General features: G+C 54.1%; 1 protein-coding gene across 1 annotated transcript; it reads right to left on the reverse strand.

The window, feature by feature from the left end:
• Window positions 1-1,665: 1,665 nt before the first annotated feature.
• Window positions 1,666-21,186, reverse strand: EIF3B (eukaryotic translation initiation factor 3 subunit B). Its single transcript, XM_016119113.2, has 19 exons — window positions 20,712-21,186; window positions 17,103-17,295; window positions 15,507-15,626; window positions 15,067-15,124; window positions 14,754-14,882; window positions 14,336-14,493; window positions 11,779-11,910; window positions 11,574-11,640; window positions 11,170-11,216; window positions 10,094-10,304; window positions 8,420-8,492; window positions 7,419-7,541; window positions 5,717-5,795; window positions 4,820-4,958; window positions 4,347-4,472; window positions 3,809-3,886; window positions 3,293-3,401; window positions 2,932-3,050; window positions 1,666-2,170 (listed from the first exon to the last, which is right to left on the reverse strand). Exons 1-18 carry the CDS (start codon window positions 21,139-21,141, stop codon window positions 2,947-2,949), a joined length of 2,376 nt encoding a protein of 791 aa, XP_015974599.1. The 5' UTR covers window positions 21,142-21,186; the 3' UTR covers window positions 1,666-2,170; window positions 2,932-2,946.
• Window positions 21,187-21,628: the final 442 nt, after the last annotated feature.

The raw sequence follows: 21,628 nt of genomic DNA on the forward strand, positions 1-21,628 counted from the left end.
CCAGCCTGCTCCGGTGCAGACATAGGAAGCTGCTCCTGCACATCGATGCCCATCAGAGATCAGGTCGTCAGGTCACGAAGTTCGGACCTGAACACAGCTCAATGACCCCAACTGCAGGCTGAAGAGCCAGCACCGCCCACACCAGCAGGGGCTGGGCCTGGGGTCGAGACCTGCTCAAGGTCACCGTGGCCCCCAGGTCTGGCCGGCCCAGCAGCGGTGAGCACGCACACAGCAGTTCAGGGGTCCACAGGCAGGGCCATGGCGGGTGTGCCCGCGGTCTCTTCCTTGGCGTCTAGGTTAACGTCGGGCTCCAGGACTTCCTGGGCGCATAAGGCAGAGGAAGACGGCGCCTTGCTAACACCGACGCCCCCTTCCAAGACAGCTCCGGCCTCTGACCCGCCAGCACCTGCTGGAGCCCGTCTCTGGTTCCAACGTGGGAGCAAACCCACTCCCACCCGGACAGCCTCTGCGGACGCAAACCAGGCCCGTGCAGTGGCTGGAACAAGCATGCGGGGCGACGCCCCCCCCCCCCAGGACTCATCACAGAAACCCCCCAGGAAGGGTCCAGCCTGGGAAACCCACTTCTACAGCGGAAGAGAGTTAGAGCAAGCACAGGAGTTTCAGAAATTCTTTTATTTACAAATTACGTAAAAGTTACAACTAGTACGTTTAAAACTGGGAAAAGGTCACTTTAAAAAAGCTGTTAAAACTGTTGCTGCGACAGAACCACGTGCCTCCTCCGCCCCGCTGGCGTGAAACGAGGACGCTGGGCGGAAGGCGCGTCGCAGGGCCGTGCCCGTGCCCGGGAGCGGCTCTCAGGGGCGGTGTGATCGCACCGACAGGCCCGCGGCAGAGCCGGCCACGAGGACGGACGGCCCGGACCTGCGGACACAGCGCGGGGGCGAAGAACTTCAGGCTCCGAGGAGGGAGCCGTGCAGAGCGCCGCGTCCCACCGGGGCACCCGGAGGCGGCCTGGACGAGCTCGGGGCGGGCCGCCCGCCCACTCCAGCAGTCACTGTGGAGCCAGCCCCACGGGCCGAGGATGCCGCTGGTGCCCGAGCGGCACGGGTGGGCGTCTGTTGGCTGCTCCTCCAATTCCAACACGTTGTCTGAGGTCTGCGCCTGTCACAACTGTGAATTCCAAGTGTGCCTGTCCCATGCTTCGGTGATTTTTAAACTAAGCTTTGGGGTCCAGGAGGTAAAAAGAGATGGAAGAAACTGCAATCTGACAAGGCACTGATGGGTAGCAAGACATCACAATGAAAATGGGCTGAAATTACACGGATTTGTTTACTCCCTTTCTAGTAGGCAAAAAAGGTGACAGATTCGGAGGACCACGTAACAGTGGCTAAAGTGACAAGTCTCGACATGCCTTCAACCTTGAACAGCTCCAAGGAAAAGTCTAGAGGGTTCTTTCTCACCAGGCGAGGTGACAGGCGCAGGAAACAAACAAACCTGAGGAAGCTGGTTGTGGGCTGCCTGGCTCCACCACAGAGCTCACCCGCAGGCGCAGAAAACGGCGGGGGGCGGGCCCCCCTGCCACGCCGGCCTCGCGTGCCTGTGGCCGACAGACGGGCGGCGCCCCGCGGCCCTCTCGCTGCCAGGGGAGGGGGAGAGGCACCAAATTTAAGGCCGCTAAGTAGGTTTAAAGACAGGAGAAAGACAGCTTTTTCACACAGGTTTGCTTTTATTTCCACGTTCAGCCTGTTGAGAACTGCCACAGCCTGAGTGGCGGGGGCCGCACGCGGCAGTGCCCCGAGCACACCGGGACTCGAGCGGCGCTCTGCTCTCGCGCAGGTGTCCAGGACACAGCCCACGCCGGCCCACGCACACAGGACAGTGACAGCCCTGCAGGGCGAGGCGCGGCTGCGGACGGTGCACCTCAGAAGTGCCAGCAGCAGGAGGAAGGGGACCTGCTGGGGCGCGCGTCAGTCTGAGTGACAAATACTGGTAGTGAGAGAGTAAAAAACGCAAACGAGAAGAGATTGAAAGCAGTGCCTTAAAACCGCCCTGCTGCAGTCACCAGGGGCTGAAAGGCACGACTACGTGTGGAGACGGGGACTTCCAGGCGCGGCCGGGCTGGAGCGAGAAAGGCCCAGGAACTGTGTCCTGTTCAGAGGCTATGCGGGCGGTCTGCAAGGGACGACCCCGGTTCCAGCACAAGGCGGCGCTGCAACAAGGGAACAAGCGTTTGCTCTCGGCCCTGCACCTGCCGCGCGCTGCACGTCAGACGCGGTTGTGGCCGTTACCCTCCAGGGGAGAGGGGGCCAGCGCGAGCCCCGCGACCTCGAGCAGCGGAAGCCACCCGAAAGCCCGCTTCAGCGCGACACCTGCAACGTGAACAGCAGCCGGGCCAGGAGGCAACCTCGACGGTGGGGCGTCAGGCCAAAGACAGCCGGTCGCTCGCCCGCCCGGGGACAGGACTGCCGGGACGCGCACCGCACGCGAGGCCCGACTCCTCGGCCGCACGCGCCAGCCCCGAGGTGCAGAACCTCTGGGTCCCGCCTCCATCCCTGTGGCCCCTGGCCGGCTTCCGAAGGCTCCTGGCTCAGGCCCACCACAGACTGACCAGAACTGGGCGCCACAGCTGGCAGTGCCCCTGCCTCCCTGCCAGACCCACGAGGCCTCCTCCCAGCGGACTCCGGGACGGGGTCGCGGCAGCCTCCCTCCTCCCCAGGGCCTGGCGCGTCTGCCCAGGGTCGGCCCGGGTCCTGCTCTCACCCGAGTGCCCACGCTGTGCCTGTGCGCAGAGCACTTTCTGACAAAAGGCTCGGCCTGACGTCCAGTGCGCACTGATCTGGTCCCAACCCACACGCAAGGGCTGTACGACCTTGAGAGTGTGGCGCAGGGTGTGGCCCTCACCTTACACGAGGCGCTCCCTAACTGCAGGCTGTGGACAGAATGCCAGCCATCCTGCGGGAGGGGTCTTACCCCGGCGGCCTCGGATCACTCCTGACTCCCAAGAGGAATGATGTCTTCAGTGACAAAAAACTCGATGGTCTCTTCCTCCCAGTCGTCCACGTTGCTGTCCAGCTCATCGGTGTCCACACCTAAGAGGACAGGGAGAGGCCACAGTGGGCGTGCACATGGCAGGAGCTGTGCTATCACCACTGGGTTCAACCCTGGACCGCACACGCGCCACACCGGCCCAGAGGCCAGTGCGGACACAGCACGGACCCTGGCAAAGACCGGACTTGAGTGCAGGCGGTGAGGAATCAGGCAGGATCAAGGCAGACGTAGGAGACAAATTCTGACATGTGCTTTCAGAAACCTGTCTCCGGCTCATAGCTACCTCCTCGCAGTTCCAGACGCTCATTTTTCTGCTCCATGTAGAGTTCCTGGGCCATTTTCCGGTACTTCCGGAAGTCTTCCATCATGGTTCGCCGTCTCTCCACCAGTTCCTGCACGTGGCGGGGGGGGGGAAGGGGGGTCGTCGCAGAGCTGACACTTAACGCACCATCACGGTTTTGCCGGGCCAGTGTGAAAGCGTGCCAACAGGAGCCCACCTCGCCAGATGACGCAGGGTGATTTAGAGGGAGGCTCAGGACAGGAATGGCGGGGTGTGCTGGTCCTCATTCTCCTCCCTACCTGCCCCGCCCTGCAACTTCCGTGCCTGAAGCTAGCCAGGGTTCCAGGGAGCCGGCAGCAAAGCTGCCCCCACCGGTCTGCGCACGGGCAGCACCACAGTGAGCATCTTCGATGGAGAAGCCACTCTCCCCAGCAGACGCCACCTCCCGGCCTGACACTGGCCCTCCTCTGCCACGAAGGGACAGAGGCCACTTCCCTCAGCTCAAGGAACGAGGCTGACCTTGGAGGCTTTGGACTGGCTCAAACGATCCTTCTGTTCAAAGATCTTGGAGTATTTCTTCAGGTCTTTTTTAATTTGCTGAAACAAAAACAAGTCAGTCAGGGTTTAAACGTTCAAAGAAACACCAAAGACACAATCTTGTAAGTTGCTAACGTGAAACGACATCCTCCTCAGTGACTCCCAAGACGCAGCGCCCAGGGGCAGCAGCGTAACGCCTGCTGCGCAGTCGCCTCTCTGGGACCCCCACGCGCTCGGTTCAGCCCGGCGCCCCCAGTGCAGCTCTGCACAAGCCGCCCCGTCCGTGCAGACCTACAGCGGTGCTGACGTGACCTGCACGAGAAGGCGGGAAATCCAGGCTGACTGTCTCTAAACTATTCCTTTCCACCTGTTTCTCAGTGCTCCTGCACCTCTTCGAAGGGTCCCCAGAAGCGTCACGTTTCTATTCCTTGCTCATAACCATCCTGACAGCAACAGCAAAAGCTTTTCCTTTGGTTCCACATCGCTTTCACGTCCCCTTAGCCTGATGGGGACACCAGACCTTTATCTGATCCTGGCTCAGGAGCGTCGGGGGCCGAGGTCTCCACAGCAGCTGGCAAAAGCGGTCTTTGTTATTCTTCTGCAGGAGACGCCCTTGGAAAGTCCACAGCCAGTAAGCGTTGTCCACCTGGCAGAGAGCAGAGGCCAAATGGAACCGCTCGTCCCACTGAGTCCCACCGGGATGCACGGGGACCCCACAATCTGTACGGGCTACAGACGGGCTACAGACCCAATGAAACCCACCACTCCCTTCCTCAAACGTCTGCGGGCCAACGATGGGCCCCGCAACGCCGTTGGTATTTGGGAGACGCTGGTGAACAAAACGGAGACCCTGAGCTCACGCCGGACGAGCAGGACAGCAAGCCCCGCGCCCAGCCAGTGCTGCATGCACGGCGCTCCCTCCAGGGCGAGGAGTCGCCACAAGCCCGGCACCACCTGGCTTCATGTGGTGCAAGGGGACACAGCTCCCCGTACCTTATGGCTCCACCAGGACACAGAGGTGACAACGTATCGCCCCGTCGGGTCCCACTCCACATCCGAGGCCATGTAGTGCTCTGCAATGTTCATGACTGTGCAGTCCGAGGTGTCCACAAACGCCAAGGCGCCGTTCATGCTGGGGGGACGGACAGCAGTCAGTCCTCGCCAAGAGTGTGGCTCCCCATGCTGTCCCCCTGGCGCCCCTGATCCTCCCAGAGGCTCCAGGGCAGTCCCTGCCTGCCACCCCAGTAAGGTGGAAACAATGGAAGGAACCATCTCCTGAGGACCTGGAGAAAGGAGGGACGCCAGCACCGTGTCTGCTGGCATTGTCTTTACAGGAAAGTCTACCTGAGGCCGAGCCTCCAAAAACACAGTAACGTCTGCAACAAAGTAAGGGAAGCAAGCGACCAGCGGGTGTCCTGCTGGCGCGGGGGCTGCTGCGGGCTCGACGCGAGCTCCTCACGTTCTGTGGAACAGCAACTAAGCAGAGAGCAGGGGGGACCAGGGTTTTGTTCTCGCTGTCACGCCGACCACAGCGGTGGGGATGGGCTCACGGCCAATTAAGTGCTCCTCCCACGAGAAGACACGGACTTTCCACCAGGGTGACTGGGCCGCAGGGAGAGCCCCCACTGCCCCACGACAGAATCACAGCGCGCAGACGAGTCTTCCGGGGTACACTGCAGACATATCTGCGAGTGACTGCTGCGGCCTGCCAGGTCTGGGCCCGAGCCTGGGGCGCGTGCCAGAGACAGTGCCCGACAGCGATCGGCACCACTGACCGAGGCAGGGTGACCCGTTCATGTGAGGACACGTGGGCTCCGGGGTGACCACTGAGAAGTGTGAGAGACACGGCCCTAGAGTCGAGGTCTCCGCAAGTGGACGGCGGACACCTACCTCCTCAGACCCGCCAACACCACAAACTGTCCTTGGGGACTCCAGAAGATGGTATTGGCCTGCTGCTTGTCAAACATTTCTGAAAGGAAAGGAAAGTCTTTCAAAGTCTTCGTAAAGGCTCCAGGGCCAGCATGCATCTAAGACCCAAGGGCTGGTGGGGGGTTCACTGCGCCCCGTGGGTGAGCCCGCCAGATGGGCTTTTAGCCACAGCTCTGCATGCTCCTGCACCAACAATCACGAAAACCGTTTCGGAACACCCTCGGTGACGAGCGACACAAAAAAAGACGGGCAGGGGCATTCGGAGCTGCAATGCTACTTGTGATGTTACTTGATGTTGAAAACAATTCACCTCAAGAGGTAACTGGACGAAAGAGCTCCGTTTACAGTAGACGTTATCACAGGGACCACAGGAGGGCGAGCGATCCGGTCCCCGTCGGATCTCGGGAAGAAGCGTGTGCAACCCCAAAGAGCCTAAAACCCCTTCTTCCTGTCCTCACACGTCATTTTAAGCTGCGTGCTCACAAATACTTTTTAGATCCATCACCTCTCCAAATGCCCTAACTGCCCACTTCCTGCAAGGACCTGGCAGGGCCAGCAGAGCTGCGAGTTCCAACTCTGTCTTGACCTGGGGTCTCTTCACCGGGGCAGGCAGCCAGCTGCCTGGGGCTCCTTTACCTCAGCCTGAAGTTGACCCAAAGCAGTGAGAGCAGAGTGCGGAGAGGGGATGGGAGACAATCGAGCCAGCCCCGTGCGACGGGGCAGGACCGGCAGACCAAACACAAAGGAAAAATAGAAAAACACCGTAAGCAGCTGCCCCTCCGCGATGGAGCACGTGACTATCCCAACCGTTGAGGAAAGGTGCACGACGCAGGTGCTCACAGGGCAGAGGCGCCCGCACCTGTCGCTCTATGACCCGTTCTGCGGCGCGGACGACAGACGGCCTCTCGCAGGTAGTAGGTGCCCGCGTTCCCTCTTATGTCCAAGAGTTGTGATGTAATCAACTTTGTGAGGCAAATAACTGACTCTACCACAAATACTCTTACTAGGCTTCAGGAAGTGAAAACTAAATTCTTTATAAAATTATCGCAGGAGCTGTCCCCAGGGCACATGAACGAACCTCTTCTTCACCCTGAGGAAGCCCTACATGGCATCCCCAGGAACATGTGGGGAGTGTGGCCTGAGCGCAGCCCGCCCCTCTGAAGTGGGGGCCAGAGGCCTCCACTACCTTGGTCACTGCACAAAAACAAGTGCTATGCAGCAACAAGCGATACTTCGAAACCAGTGTTGACTGAGGACCTACTGTGTGCTCAGCACCACGGACACTCGGGTGAGAGCCCCGTCTGGGTGAGGACAAGTCAGCTGCCACGATTCCAGCCTGAGGCTGCCAGTGCCGCCAGGGAAGGACAACATGGCCGGGGGCAGAGCGCGGGTGGGGAACCGGGGCACCCAGACGGAGGAGCCATGGCCTGTGAACACCCCCCCACCCCCACCCTCCCGCCGCAGACAACAGCTTCGCCCACTCGAAGCAAGGGCGGCAGTGAGATGCTGACGCACAAGGGAGCTCGCCGCACCTGATGTGCCCCCATCAGCACCCTTGTGTGAACCGTGGGGACCCACGGTGGGCCCGCCTGGCTGCGGGTTCGGGCGTATTCACTGGGGCGGTGACAGCTCCCCACCCTGTGTGACAAGCAAGGCTACTTACTGATGAGCTCGATCTTCCCGTTGCTTTTCACGTGGTAGAAGGAAACCGAAATCCGAGGAGCCTCCCCGTGCAGCACAGCAAACTTACTGCCATTGGGCTCCCAGGCAAAGGCTATGATGGTTTCTGTTACCAAAAAAAGGGTGAGACCCCTTTGGCCACTGAAGGAAATATTCCCGATCAGTTACGTTTCCCCAAATTCTTAAACTCATCGAAAGGGCCCCGGAGAGGCATGGGGACAAGGAGCACGCCGCGCCGAGTTTCGCAAGCAGCACACTTTTAAACCCTGTGAGATGCCGTGGGTGAGTGTATCCTGGCCAAGCGGGAATGCTGCCCTTCCCCGCAGCCTGCCCGCGGTGGGGCCGTGTGGAGCCTGGTGTCAGTGCAGCCCGGACACCTCCTGTCCCACACTCGCAGAAGCCCCCAGCCTACAAAGGGTTCTGTGTCTTCCCATCCAGGCAGGGGCTGGGTTTCACTCCGTTTCCTGCCTGTCCTTGCTTTTCCCTTTCTCCTTCCCTCTCCAGCAAAAACAGAAAACTAAAACAAGACTTCGACCGAACAAAAGACACAGGCTCTTTCCCACCTGAAGACAGAAACACAGAACTTAAAGTGTTTCACAAATTCAAAAAAGCTGCAAAACGGAACTTGTGCAGCATGAGCAGCTCTGCAGCTGCCTGTGGCTGAGCATGGCATGAAGCCCCGCCCCCCGCACGCTGTCCTGCATGCGGACGGCTGGGACCTTCGTGCCCCTGCTCCCCAAGAGGTCAGAGTAGGGGAGGGCAGCTTCCCCTGGCAACTGAAAAGAGGCTGACCTTGGAAAGAACAAAAACCCTGAGTTTAAAAACACATGTCCTGTAACTCAGAGACACACGCCATTCACGAGTTGGAGCTCAGAGTCTTGGCCCTTTTGTCCGGGCAGGGGATTCACACCCCAACTTTAAAGGCCAAGCGTAACACAGCACGGAAGGGCCATTCGGCTACAGAACAACTGCAGTGAGACTTGCCTTTCATTTCCACCACGTCCACAGGTACCTGTTTTTCCCTCATTCGGAAAATTTCAAAATTTGTGACAACGCCCTGTTGAAAAGAGAAAAAAAAAGGGTGACTGTTATGGAAACAAAGTATAAGAAAGACTTGCAGGACAACCTGAGAATTTAATGGGAGATTACACGTCTGATGAAGACATGAACACCTGAAGTGACCAAAGCTGCAGCCCTCATGATGAAGCGAGAGCTCGCTAACGCTGACGGAGTGCGCACGGGGCACCCTCCGCGGAGAGCAGCGCGAGGCGTGCGCCCACTCGGGCTTGGGCTCCACTTCGAAGACCTACCCTAAGGTCACAGTCACACACAGCCGGTGCGAGGGTCCGCCCTGCGGCTTGTCCGCAAAGCTGCTGTAGCGCCTTAACCTTACAGGTCTAGCACCGGAGCCTGATTCGGCACTGCTGGATGGGGGCCGCCCTGCAGCGCCACTTCCAGACACATGCTCACGCGCTCGTGTGACAACCGGGCTGTGTCGCCATCCAGAACAGCCACAAGGTGGAGACGGCCCACGCATCCATCAAGGGATGGCTGGCCAACATGGAGTGGCCCAGCCACGCAGTGCTGAAAGGGAAAGAGGTACCGACACACGCCACCAACTGGACGAGCTTAGATGTGCTCAGAGGAGGAAGCCAGACACGGAGGCCACACACACGGCACGAGCCCATTCACACGAAACGCCCGGAAAGCAAGCAGAAAGCGGTCGGTGGTATCAGGGGGTAGCGGGCGTGGGCGGTGTGGAAGTGGGGGTGCGGCTCGCGCTGCGGGTTTTCTTTCTGAGGTAACTCAAATGTTCTGGGATTAAGACAGCGGCGACTGCTGCACGACTGTGGAAGAGCAGTGTACTGTGTAAACCGTATCTCAACAAAAAGTTTTTAAATGAAGGAGGAAAACTTCCACTAAGGGAAAATCAGGCAACTTTCTGGATAAATATTAAATAATGCAAACGAAAAAGACTGGGTGCAGAACTGTGTCAAACATGCTACTCTCTGTTTAATGAAAAAGAAAATGACACACTCGTTCCACACCACAGAAAGGAGGGTGAGTGCCTGAAAACATTTCACTCTGAAGTTGACCCCTGAACAACGTGGAAAACCCCTACGCAGTCAAAAGTCCACATGTAACCTGTGACTCCCACAAAAAAGAATTGCGTCATCCCTCGGCATCCACAGGGGCTGGTTCCGGACCCCCTCCCTGCCCACTAAAAGCCACCACACTCGAGTCCCTCACACATGCGTGTGGACGGCCCTCTGAAGATGCCCAACACTGCTTCTCAGTCGAGTTGGCAGGTGTGAGACCTGGGGACACAGAGGGCCGGCTGTACGTTTATTGAAAAAAATCCATGTAAGTGGACCACGCAGTTCAAACCTGTGCTGTTCAAGAGACAACTGTGTCCCCGTTACCTCTGACCTATGCGAATGTACTGCCCACTCCCTTTCACAGAAAAGGATCGCACTCTTCAGCTAGACTGTAACAAGAGCTCTGGCTAGGACGTGCCAGGTAACCACTTTTGGTATCAGGTGAGTCTGAAAATAATCTACAAACTCAAACCAAAAATCTATTGACATCCTCCAAACAGAACACAGGCTGGTTCACAGCCACACAGAAAGAACGTTCTGCTCACTGGCATCCACTTACCTGGGTACCTTTTGGAGTCCTGTCTACTTTAACACACAAGTAATCGCCATTTTTTTGCCAATGTAGTTTGCAGTCCACAACATTAAATAGATTCCTAACTCTGATCTCTTGTCTGGTGGGAAGTTGCATCAGGGTAACCCTGGCTGGGATATCCTTGTCCTCAGGCACCCAAAAGGCTATTATGTTCCCACCTGGAGACCAAGAAAAGTCTCTGCAGAACAAAGAAAACGCGAGATTAGCAGAGGAGCTTGCGCAGGGCTCACACGCTGCAGGAGCGCTTGGCACTGGCACAGCCGCCACCGGGGACACCGCTGACGCCCGGCGGGGGCCTGAGGCGCTGTCCTGGGGACTTCGCAGGCAGCTCCCTGCAGTCCCGACAGTGTCGGGCACCGCTCACCTCGCCCTTCCTGGGAGGACAGAGAGACGGCAATAACGCCACCCACTATCACACAGTGGGTTCATCCGGATTCGGACGCAAGGTCCCCCCCTCCCCACCCCGACTCTTAACCACCATGTCCTGCTAATGGGGAAAAACTCCACATCGACAAGCGTTAGAGGATTCGGGAGAACGAGGCATTTCCTGGCGCCATGTAAACTGACCCAGAAGAGAGGTGGAGTAACGGGCAATCATGAGTTCACAGCCGTGAAGAGTATCTTTACTTTTGCATTTACTGAGAGCCAATTCCTAGTTTAATTTTAATTACAGACCTTAATTTTGTCCAAGAACGTAAAAATAAAAGGAATGAGAAACGTGACTGTCCTCGTACTGCTGGTCCTTCACTACTGGGACATCGACCAACCCCAGAAACTAGGGAACTAAACGACTGAAGGCCACCCAAACCCTACCGCACAGACCACCAGAGTAACACAGAGGACCTGTCACTAAGTGGAGTCCCCTCATGAAAGGCTGTAGCCCAGAGCCCTGGCTCCCAGGGACAAGCAGCCCAGTGGCACAGGCACCAGAAGGACAGGCAGTGCTCCGTCCGGGTGTGACAGCCTATGCTGGCGGTGGCAGATAGGGCCAGCCTGGGGTGCTGGCGGTGGCAGACAGGACCAGCCTGGGGGCACTCACTCACTTTATGCCAGAGATCTTCAAGCTCCTCTTGTCCAAGAGGCCCATAGACTGCCGGGAAAAAGAGGGTTACGACCAAGTCAAGCCACGCTGTGTCTCACAATACAACTTTTGACGTGAAGGAAGCGCGAGGTTCTGGCGTGAGCTTGCCGAGGGAGCGGCGTGAGCAGAGCGGGGCGGAGGACAGGAACTGGGGCGTTCCCAGGCCACGCCCCCCACCCAGTCCCTGCAGCACAAAAGCGGGCTGGCAGGGGCGAAACCAGAACCGGGGCCAGCACTAGCACCGCCCGCGCCCCGTGCAGACGCTCCACCTCCCCGGCTAGCACATGGGGGGGTGGCGGGGGGCACTATAGCCCGCGGCCACCAGGCCAGCGCGCAGCTCACGTGTCAGAGAACTGACTTACTCACAGGGGTTTCGTAGATGCTGAGGGTATCGAGTGTCATTCTGGCAAAGAATTTACCATCGTGGCTCCACCTAAGAGGAAAAAGAGAAGTGCCAGGCTGCCAACAAGACGGCACGGAGGCCAGCGCGGCCACCAGGAGTCGACAGAGAAGTGCCAGGCTGCGCCCAGAAGGCAGAGGCCAGAGAGGCCGCCACGGGCCGACCACTTACTTGAAAATGGGCCAGTGGGCCGAGCTTTCACAGTGAAAGCCTCTCTTCTTCTGCCCAGTAAGGATGTCCCAGATGATGATGGCCTGAGGGTCGTCCTGAGTGTCCATCAGGGGGCTGAAAGTCACCAGGTATCTGCAGCAGAGAGGACACACGTTGCGCTCTCCTCTCGCCGAGGCTCACGTCAGAGTGGCCACAGCGAGTACTAGCACCTTGCTGGATGAGGACGGCTGGAGTGAGCAGTCGAGACTCAAGCAACCAGCGCCCAAACCCACATCCATGGCATGAAGCACTCAGTCACTCCTGATACCAGGGTTCTCCAAGGGTCACCTTAAAATGTTTCTCTACTGAAAGCAGGACAAAAAAGACCCCCAGATTCCACACACAGTCTGCCGCGCGCTCGGGCGGGAGGACTGGCATGGAGTTTCCATGCTGTCTTCATCGACGCTTTAGATGGCAGACAGGCGCGTGCGGTTCAGAAGCAAGGACGGCCTGACAGGTGACTTCGGTGCCTGGGCATCTCCCAGCAGTCGCCCACCTAAGTGCTGGCTGGTCAGCACCGTGGCTCCTGTTCCCTCGGCTCACACAAAGTGTGCCTGCACCAGCTGCTCTCTCGAGGTGGTGTGAGCAGGGAGGGCGGCCGCAGCCCCTGCTGGCCCCGCAGCGGCACCTCCAATGACTGTCCCTCTCCCAGTAACGGCGACATCTGACTCAGAATAATAACGCTGTCTTCAGACGCCCGCTCCCACAGCTATCGACCCCCCCGTTCAGAGGTACCCTGCACCCTACACCCTGGCAAAGAACACGAGACAAAACCACCCTGGAATCACTGAACCTATTCACGCATTTAACGAAAAGCCAGTACGACCAAAGCACACTCGCACGCACGCACGCCTTCGTTCGTTCGCTCGACATTCCCAAGGACGGTCCAAAGATGAGAGAGAGAAGATCCAGTCTCTGTCCTTCAGTGGCCAGATATACACATGAATAAATTACGACTGAAGGTGGTAAGTCTAGCACATAAACGGCTGAGAATGCAGGTGGCATTAACCACCTGAAGGCTGACAAGGTTCCCAGGAGACAGAGAGTGGCAGGAAGCTTCTCAGTCCCGCGTGTCATCCTGGGTCGGAGGCCAGGCTCTCGATGCAGACCTACTAAGACCACCGCGGGAAGACGTGCCCACTACTCTGTGCTGGAAACATGCAAAGCGGCTGTAAATGATAAGGCTCCCAAGAGCATGTTACATGAAAACTGCTTTACCGAAATTACAGAAACACCCATCAGATAGAATTTACGGCTTACAGGAAATACTAGGATTAAAGGAATAAATTAAACAACGCCTCAAAGAAGTAATCAGTCAGATCCAGAAGATGAGAGTTTACAGGCCACCTGGTCTGTCTTCTTAACTCAGTATCAAAACACAGGGCAGGACGCACTGCTCCAGATGAAAGAGGCCTGTGCCACAAGGCCTGAACACTGTGCGTGCCCCTGACTGGGCCTGGGGTGGGACGAGCTCGCTGTATGTAAAAGCTATTTGGGGACACAGGGGAAAAGCTGAGTACTTATCCAGTATCAGATACTAGCAAGTGCTATCAGGTGTGGTTAGGTGTGATGAAGAACTGCGGTCCGTGACATCTTACTCCGCAGTGATGCACATCTGCGCAGAGAAATCTACTGTTTACTTCGAACTACTCAAAACATTTGTGAAGCAATTACAACTAAGGAGGAAATCATTAAATCTAAGCCACCAGTACAGGAAGGTCACTATAGTTAGTTTCCGCGTGTTACTGAGTTTATACACTGAACCGATCACAAGCACAAGCAGGTGCAGTAGGACCACCTATCAGGACCCCTGTGACATGGGGGCTCTCAGGGAGCCCCACAATGAGCACAGTGTGCAGCGAGATGCTGAACTGGAGTACGCGGTGACGCTGACTGCGCAAGCAGCACAGGGAAGCTTCAGACGACCCCGAGCAGGGGCTCCGAGGGCCAGTGAAAGGGCGCCCCGGGCCGGGAGCTGTGCGCCTTCAAGTTGCTCGTGCCCCACCCCACACAGAGCTGTGCGGCACGGACCGCCTCACGCGAGCAAGTCATTCGTAAGAATGTCCTCTGCAAACAAACAAACAACAACAACAACGAAACAATCTTGGGCTGGATCTTGAACTGAAGAAAAAAATTTTACAAAGGACATTATTAGATCAAGTGAAAACTGGAATATTAAATTAATGTTAAACTTCCTGAAGTTGTAACGGCACTCAGGTTGTGTAAGAGAATTTCCTATTCTTGACAAATGCACAATTGGGGTAAAGGGACATGATATTTCAGCGTACTCTCAAATGGCTCACAAAAACTTTGTCCATGTATTTAGAGTGAAAATAGTAAAGCAAATGCAACCACATGTGAACTGGTAACCCGCTACAGAGCTCGTGGAGTTTGCTGTCCTCCATCTGTAATTCCTCTGAATTTGAAATCATTGTAAAATTAAAAGGCGTTGAGGTTACCTGTAGATGTTGGCAAGAGGTGAGAGGAAGAGAGTCCAGCTGCATTTCTGAGGGCTTACCTTTCACAAGGTGAGAAGTCAATGAGCTGAACCCCCTGGTGGCTGAACCTCTGAATCTGTTTGAATTTCTCTCCCCCCCAGAGGGCGATGCCTCGCTGATGAAAGGTCGCCAAGTAGGTGCCCTTAGGAGACCACCGCACGTATGTCTCTGTCCACCGCTGTGGAGAAAGCCAGCACCAACGTGAACACAAGCAGCAGCCAAGAACAAAGATCCCTCCCTTCTATAAGGGACTAGCTCCTCAGACTCTTAACTGAGACCATGAGAAGCCTATTCATGTCTCCGGACTTACTTCGAAGTTGGAAAGCTAATAGAAGCTGTTCTCAGAGATGGACTCTGAAGGAAAATGTCACCTCACTTTGTGCCCTAATCCCGTTAAGAAAATACACAGCAAGTCCCTACCTGGCAGAAAATACCCACCGCTCTCTCCTCAATCGAGACAGGATCCTTCACATCATTCCAGAATATAGAAGTGCGGTCTCCACTCTCAAAAATCACGCTGTACTGATCTCTGCACTCCGCCTCCTCCAGCCAGTAACGTAAATTTCCCTGCGAAGAGAACCCAAGACAAAGGACATGATACACTTCACTGACTTTAACCAAAGTAAACTTATCTGATTATTGCTCTTAGAGGTGTGATAAATTCAGTCAGTATCTCTAACTCCCAAGTAATTCCCCACCTCAAGCCAGCATTTCCTTCAACTACTCAGATAACAGATTGTACAAAACGTACCAAGTCTTTGAAAGGCTGTTTCTCTGGAATATCCCATTCATCACTGATTGTCATGTACCTGGAAGAGAAACCGCTGTTTAGCAACACCCACTAACGATCAGAACAAGGGTGAGTGGTCCCAGCCACGGGCATCGCGCTCAGTCCTCACATAGCACTAAGTGACATGAACAGGAGGTAGGTGCTGAATGCATCTCACCTTTGAGGACCTGCTGTATTGCACCCCTGCCTGCCCGCCCCCCGGAGTAGGTACAAAGGACGTGTCTTTATTGGTAACAACAGGTGAGGGGGTGCTACTGGCCAGAGTGTGAGGGGCGGGGGTGGGGGGTGGGGGATGGTCCTGCAGCAGTCTAACCGGAGAATGAACTGCCTCAAAGCCGCAGAACCCTGGGCCCTTCAGGAAGGTGAATGCCCAGGTTCTCACGGCCTGAGTCTGAACTCACTTGTCAAAATCGGTGAAGAGATTGACTCTGAACGTGTGCTGCTTGTCAAGCTTGTAGCCGTCGGCATTTTTCACGGCATCCAAAGCATGGGCAGGAGACGCATACTCCAGGAAAATGTACCTGAGGCGAGAAAGACTCTAAGAATAGGCAGGTCACGCTCAGTACACACCAGCTCCTGAACACGGGTCATAGTCGCCACATGCTGGGACCCGTACTCTTGCTGCTTCTGAGGCAGTGAAATAGCTGACAGTCGTTCCCTCAACAGAACGAAATCATAACAGAAGATCCAAGTCTCTAACTCCATAATTATCAATTACAGAAAAGCTCATTAATCAAAGTGTTCATATCTTGACTGTGATAATGGTTTCAAGGACATGTATGTGTCAAAATTTATGAAATGGCATACTTTTAAACTATATATCAAGTTTTCTATATCAATTACCTCGATAAGGCTGTAAAAAATCTAAAAACATGGACAGTGTGTAATGTGTCTTACAGGTAAAGCTACAAAGGCTCTCAAAGGGTGTTTCATTATAGCAAAAAAACACAAAACAAGGTTACCCTTCCACCTAGTTCCAAAATAGAAAATGTCAGGAACATTACCTGTATTTGATCATTTTTTATAAATTAAAACTATTCCCAGTAGTTTCTAAAATCTGAATTAAAACAAACTTTATCACCCTCTTGTTCTTGTCCTAGAAAAGATGATTTTGCTGTGCTCTCGAAGGCTGACATTCGCATGAAGCTGCGATGCAGACAGTCTGCCAAGACCGTGCAACAGGCAGAACAGTTCGGTGCTGCTGGGCCGACTGGCACCGCCGTGGCCACGAGCTGACATTGCCAGGTGGCCCTGAAGGTGACTTCATGACCGCTGGCAGTTCCACTCCCAGGTATGGAGCAAGGGAGTTCTCGCACTTGCTCAAAAGGGGGTGAGCGCAAGACCGTAACTGCGAAACGCTAAATTTCATTTGATAGGAAACAGGTGAGCTGTCATGATGCACTACCGCAGCGTTTAAAATGAAAAGACCGGCATTACGTTTACCAACACAAGAGACATAAAGAGCTGCGTTTTAAAAACAAACTATAAGACATACCTTATGCTACCACTTTTACAAGATGCACTGTTTTAGGTAACATTAGAAAAAATGTCGCTAATTAAGCAAGGGCACAGCACTGTCACCTACAGTGCCAGTATCCCCATTTCGGAGATGTTAGAATGTTGGGGGAAAGCACATCTTAGAATCAGTAAGATACCACATGTAAAATTCTCCTGAAATTCTGCTGGCCTCCAGATCTATTGGTCCCTTTACCTAACATGTATCTCGGATCAATTGCTGTTCTGATGCCAGAAGATTTAAATATCAAGCTCTGATGTCTTAAGGCTTCAGCACCCGGCTTACAACCACCTAACTTGAGAACCACACTTCAGTGTCCTCCCCACTGTGACTGCCCCAGGACCAAATCGCTGCCCCGCAGAGCTTCCGCCGAGGCACACACTGCAGTCACAGGGAACTCCTGCGACACATGGCGACCATCGAGGGGTGTCTGATCCCAAGAAAAATACAAGTAACGCTTATGATGGAGAACGCAACTCACCCCTTTGTTTTTCCATCCTCCTCTGGATAAAAATCGTTTGTGATTTTCCCAAACTTAGAAAAGATTTTATGGATGACATTTTTGAGTTTTTCCAGACGGTCAGGTCCCACCTGAGGAACATTGTCGACCACGATCACCGAATCAATTCCGTCTGCTTCCTGTGGCCGATCTTTGAGTATGTCTCCCAATAATTCTGTGTGAGTGAAAGAGATTTATTAGATGACTCTTTCTGACCAAGCAACACATTAATACATCAGCTCAGCATATTAAACAAGTTTCTATGAAGCAAAAAAATGAATACTCTAAATGCTTTCGCTATGAACAAAAGAAGTAATGGCCCTGGCTTGCTTCAAATACTAAACTTGAAAGAATTAAGATTTTAATTCCTCACACTCCCTTTGACAGTGAAGATAGGTCAACTAATTTCTGGCGATAACGGAAGAGTTTTAAATGAATTTTTAAAAAGACTTTTAATAATGCTAAATGTAAACAAAGAGGAAGGCCTTTCACCAGGAATCAAAAAAAGCCCAGAGTGGGCCACAGACTACCTGCGGGAAGCCTTCCCTGACTCACTTCAATGCGAACTGACCACCAAGCACTTTCTTCCCAACCAGGTTAAAACAAAACTACTTGTTCCTCAGTATTCTTTATGTCTGAAAACTATATGAGTCTGAAATCAGCATTTAAACAAGCGCTGGAGAATATACAGGCTCAAGAGAGCATGCGCCGAAACGCCTCTGGCAACTGGCGGTGTCTCTGATTGGATGAAGTATCTCCCGGGTTGTTGGGGAACACATCAGCCATGTACAGACATTAAATCTGTAAACCCTTAGGACAGTGCTTGGAACACAGTAAGCAATATGTAGTAACTATTACTTTCATAAATACAGTCAAAAACACGATGCCTTATGTTCATGTTTTTAAAGTTAAGATCACAGAACCTAATTTTAGTACTCAAACTTATTAGAATTGCTTCATTTCCATAAAATGGTCAACTAAACAAGAGAAAGAGAAGGAAAGATAGGTGTGAAACAGACTAGAAAAGCTGAGAAATCACCAGGCGCACTGCTTAGGAGCGAGGACTGACACCTTCGAGAGCTGCCGCCACCCATGAGACTGCACCAGCCTGTCATCCAGCATGAGAGCATGGGTCATCTTAAACCACTGGGGAACACTGGCTTGTTACTCACACGTCTAGGTGTTCCCAAACCCGACCGTCAAGAATTTCAACGCGCTAAATAGCACACAAAATACTCTTAGCTGCATTTCATTCTCAAAAGTTAAGATGAATGCTTTCCGCTTTTGTGTTTGAAATATTCCATACTAAGAAGTTGAAAAGGTCTTTCAAAAAGAATCCTTTAATTTCAAGAGGCATGCTCTTGAAATCGTTATAAACGATTTCTCATTAATTTCAACCCTTTAAGAATGATATTAAAAACGTTACCTTAAAAATAGAACTGCCACTTAAATTTCAAAGAAGCTAAAACTGAGACCAAGCAGAGAGAAAAAAGGGAAGCAGGTCGGAGTTACAGCAATGGAGGTATCACCCCTAGAGAGATGCTTCGCGTCCTTGGTACTTCTCAGGCTCTCTCACCACACAATTAAGTGGCTTGTTTAACCTGATCTGAATTTACAGGGTTTACAATAAAGAAGTTCAGCTTTTATACAAACTGTGGACTCCTTCCCACAATGTTAACATTTTTTATAGGAATAAGAATTCTTTATAAGAACCTGTCTACACACAGTAAAGAAATGAATATAGTAATTACACATGAAAAAACACATTCCCTACGTCATTACCAGCCTACACATCTGATCACTCTCAGCTCATCTCAGCTCATGAATTCCAAATCTGGCTCCAAGAGGAACAGAAAGAGGCAATTCTCAAAACTAAATAGCAAAAGTAAACGTAAGTAATATTGAACGAGCCCCAAAAGAAGACAATTTAGAGTTAAAACCTTTATCATATTTGGTCAAACACCAAAGGCAGCTGAAAGATTAAAGTAAAAGGAAGGGTGTAATTAAGATGCACTGTGAGAAGAGGCAAGACAGATGCCAGCGAGGGGCTCTTTAAGACTCAGTCCACTTTCAAAAGAAACGGTACCTTCACTCTCTGCTCCCTACAGGATGTTTTCAGGAAACACAAAACAGACTTGAACCACTGACCACAACCAAGTGGCCTCAAGAAAACTGGAGGCCTGCTCGATTTTAGTTCCTTAGGACCAGGGGCCTCACGGGCTACTCTGGCAAAACATAAGGATCACATGGGCTCCAAAAGCCTGCCCAGCTGTCACCTACCCTGGCTGGCCTTGGGCTCATGATAGCATCCTCTGTCACATACCACAATTTCGGAAATAATTAACATTAAAAACTTGTGTGGATTAGATGTGCTCAAACAATGCTTTAAAATAAGTCGATTGCAGAGTAAATACTGAAGAGCTCAAAACAGACTTTAAAATCAAAGCTTAGATTTTTCAAATGTAACAAAAATAGATGTGGTAAAAACAGGGGTCCAGGCAGAAGTCCCAGCAACCCTGTCTGCCTATGAATTCCCAGAAACCTACCTGGTGATTAGGGACATATTTCTTTTTTAACTCTTCACTAGCTCACAGAGCCTTTCCTGCTAAAATGTCTTTTGTCTTATGACATAAAATATAAAACAAATCATAACAATAACAGGAAACCCTTTCAAATCATGTTTAGAAGTTCACTCTCCATGTTGGTTTTGTAAGCTTTTTCAATTCACTTGAATTTCCTTATGATTCTGAGTCAACCTCAGTATGATCCAAGCATCTCCCCAAAATCTTACTATTTTAACATGGTAATAACTTATTGTCTTGTACTACTACCTTCTTCAGTGATGTTTACTTTTCCCATTTTACTATAACTTAGTCCAGACATAGAAGAATTCAGTGATGTGCTTCAAGTTTGTGGAGTTCAAATGGCCAAAGCCAAAACAAAGGTAAACAACACAACACCAGCTATCACCCAGAGTCACTTTAGAAGACCGGCTCTCAGGCAGGAAGCAGAAATAACGTCTGTAAATCTAATCACAGCAGATAAAGGAGGAGTGCGGGGGCGGAGGTGGGCAAAGCAAGCTGTAACCAACAATGCTTAAACCCAGGAAACTATGTGCCCACGGAGGCTGGTGGTCCGCCTCCTCGGCTTACAAAGGGACCAAACAGGACCCGACTGAGCGCGCCCGGTGCTGGCCTGCTAAGGTGCTCTGCTGGGGCAGAAGCGAGGCGCCCGGCTCTGCCACAGCCGGCTCCGAGGGTCGGCATCGGACCTCTGACAAGCGTGGCTGGTCCCTCCGGGCACCAGAGACCGCGCGGCACGTGGCGTGTCGAGCTTTGCTGGATCCTCAGTGCCACAGCGCTGCACACTCGGCCCCAGCTCCTGCGTGCACGTCATCCTCCTGGACCACTCTCCAAGTACCTGGCTGTAGGAGCAGCTGCCCCCAGGCTGTCTCCACACTGCCCCCGTTTATGGAGAAACGGAGGAGGTCCAGGCTCTCAGAAAACGCCAGGTGGCGGACCGGGACCCCATCCCCCGCTGACTCCGGGGCTGCACGGCGACCCCGCCCGCAGCGGGGCCCTGCTGCCTCACCTTCCTCGCTCACGTCGTCCACGAAGTCCTCGGGGTCGCTGAAAGAGGGCTCGTCGGCGCCGCTGACCTCAGCCGCACCCCCCGGCTCCCCACCCGCCCCGTCGGACCGAGCCTCGGCTGCCGCGTCGCGGGCCTGCTCCCCTGGGGCCTCGCTCGCTGCCGGGGGCTCCTCGGGCGGCGGCGGGGACGGGGCTGGGGTCGCGCCTGCCGCCTCCTCCCCGTCGGCCGCGGACTCGGCCGTCACTTCAGGCCTCAGCCCGGCCTCCGCCTCAGCCTCCGCGTCCTCGCCGCCCGCCTCCTCCTGCACGCCGGGCCCCGCGGATCGCGGCGGCCCCTCCCCCGGCGGCGGCTCGGCGTCCGGCTGCTGCTGTCCGGGCTCGGCCCGCTCCTCGGCCGCCTCGGGCGCCGCCACGTTCTCCGCGTCCTGCATGGGCCCGCCGCTGCCGCCTCGCCGGGCCTAGCCGCGCTTCCGACTCTCCCAGGCCGCACCGCGCCGACCGCCGGGCCATGTGCGTGCGGCGGGGCGTCCCACGAGTTTCGGGGGGGGGGCGCGCCGGCGCCCTGATGCCTCGCGGCGTGGCCGGAGGAGCTCAGAGGGCAGAAGCGTGCCTACCAGTGATTACAGTAGTGCTCGTGACTAGTACGCGTTCGATGCCAATGAACACCGTTCCTTGCATCAATCTACAAACTCATCGGAAACTACAACCACCCTCTTTTGGTAAAGGATGGTTTTGCCCAACATGGCAGCCACCTCCTTTGCTTTTCCCGTCGGGCGCTACGGCGAAGGGCTAAACTATTTGTGACGCCGCAGGGGGGTACCAGAAGTCAGCTTAGTATTCAGAACTGAACGGAAACGTAGCTTAACTCCAAAATTTATACTAGCAAAAACTGTAAGTTCAACAAGCTATTGTGGTTGT

Source organism: Rousettus aegyptiacus, unplaced genomic scaffold (genome assembly GCF_014176215.1).
Source record: "Rousettus aegyptiacus isolate mRouAeg1 unplaced genomic scaffold, mRouAeg1.p scaffold_m13_p_7, whole genome shotgun sequence".
NCBI classification, from domain to species: Eukaryota; Metazoa; Chordata; class Mammalia; order Chiroptera; family Pteropodidae; genus Rousettus; species Rousettus aegyptiacus.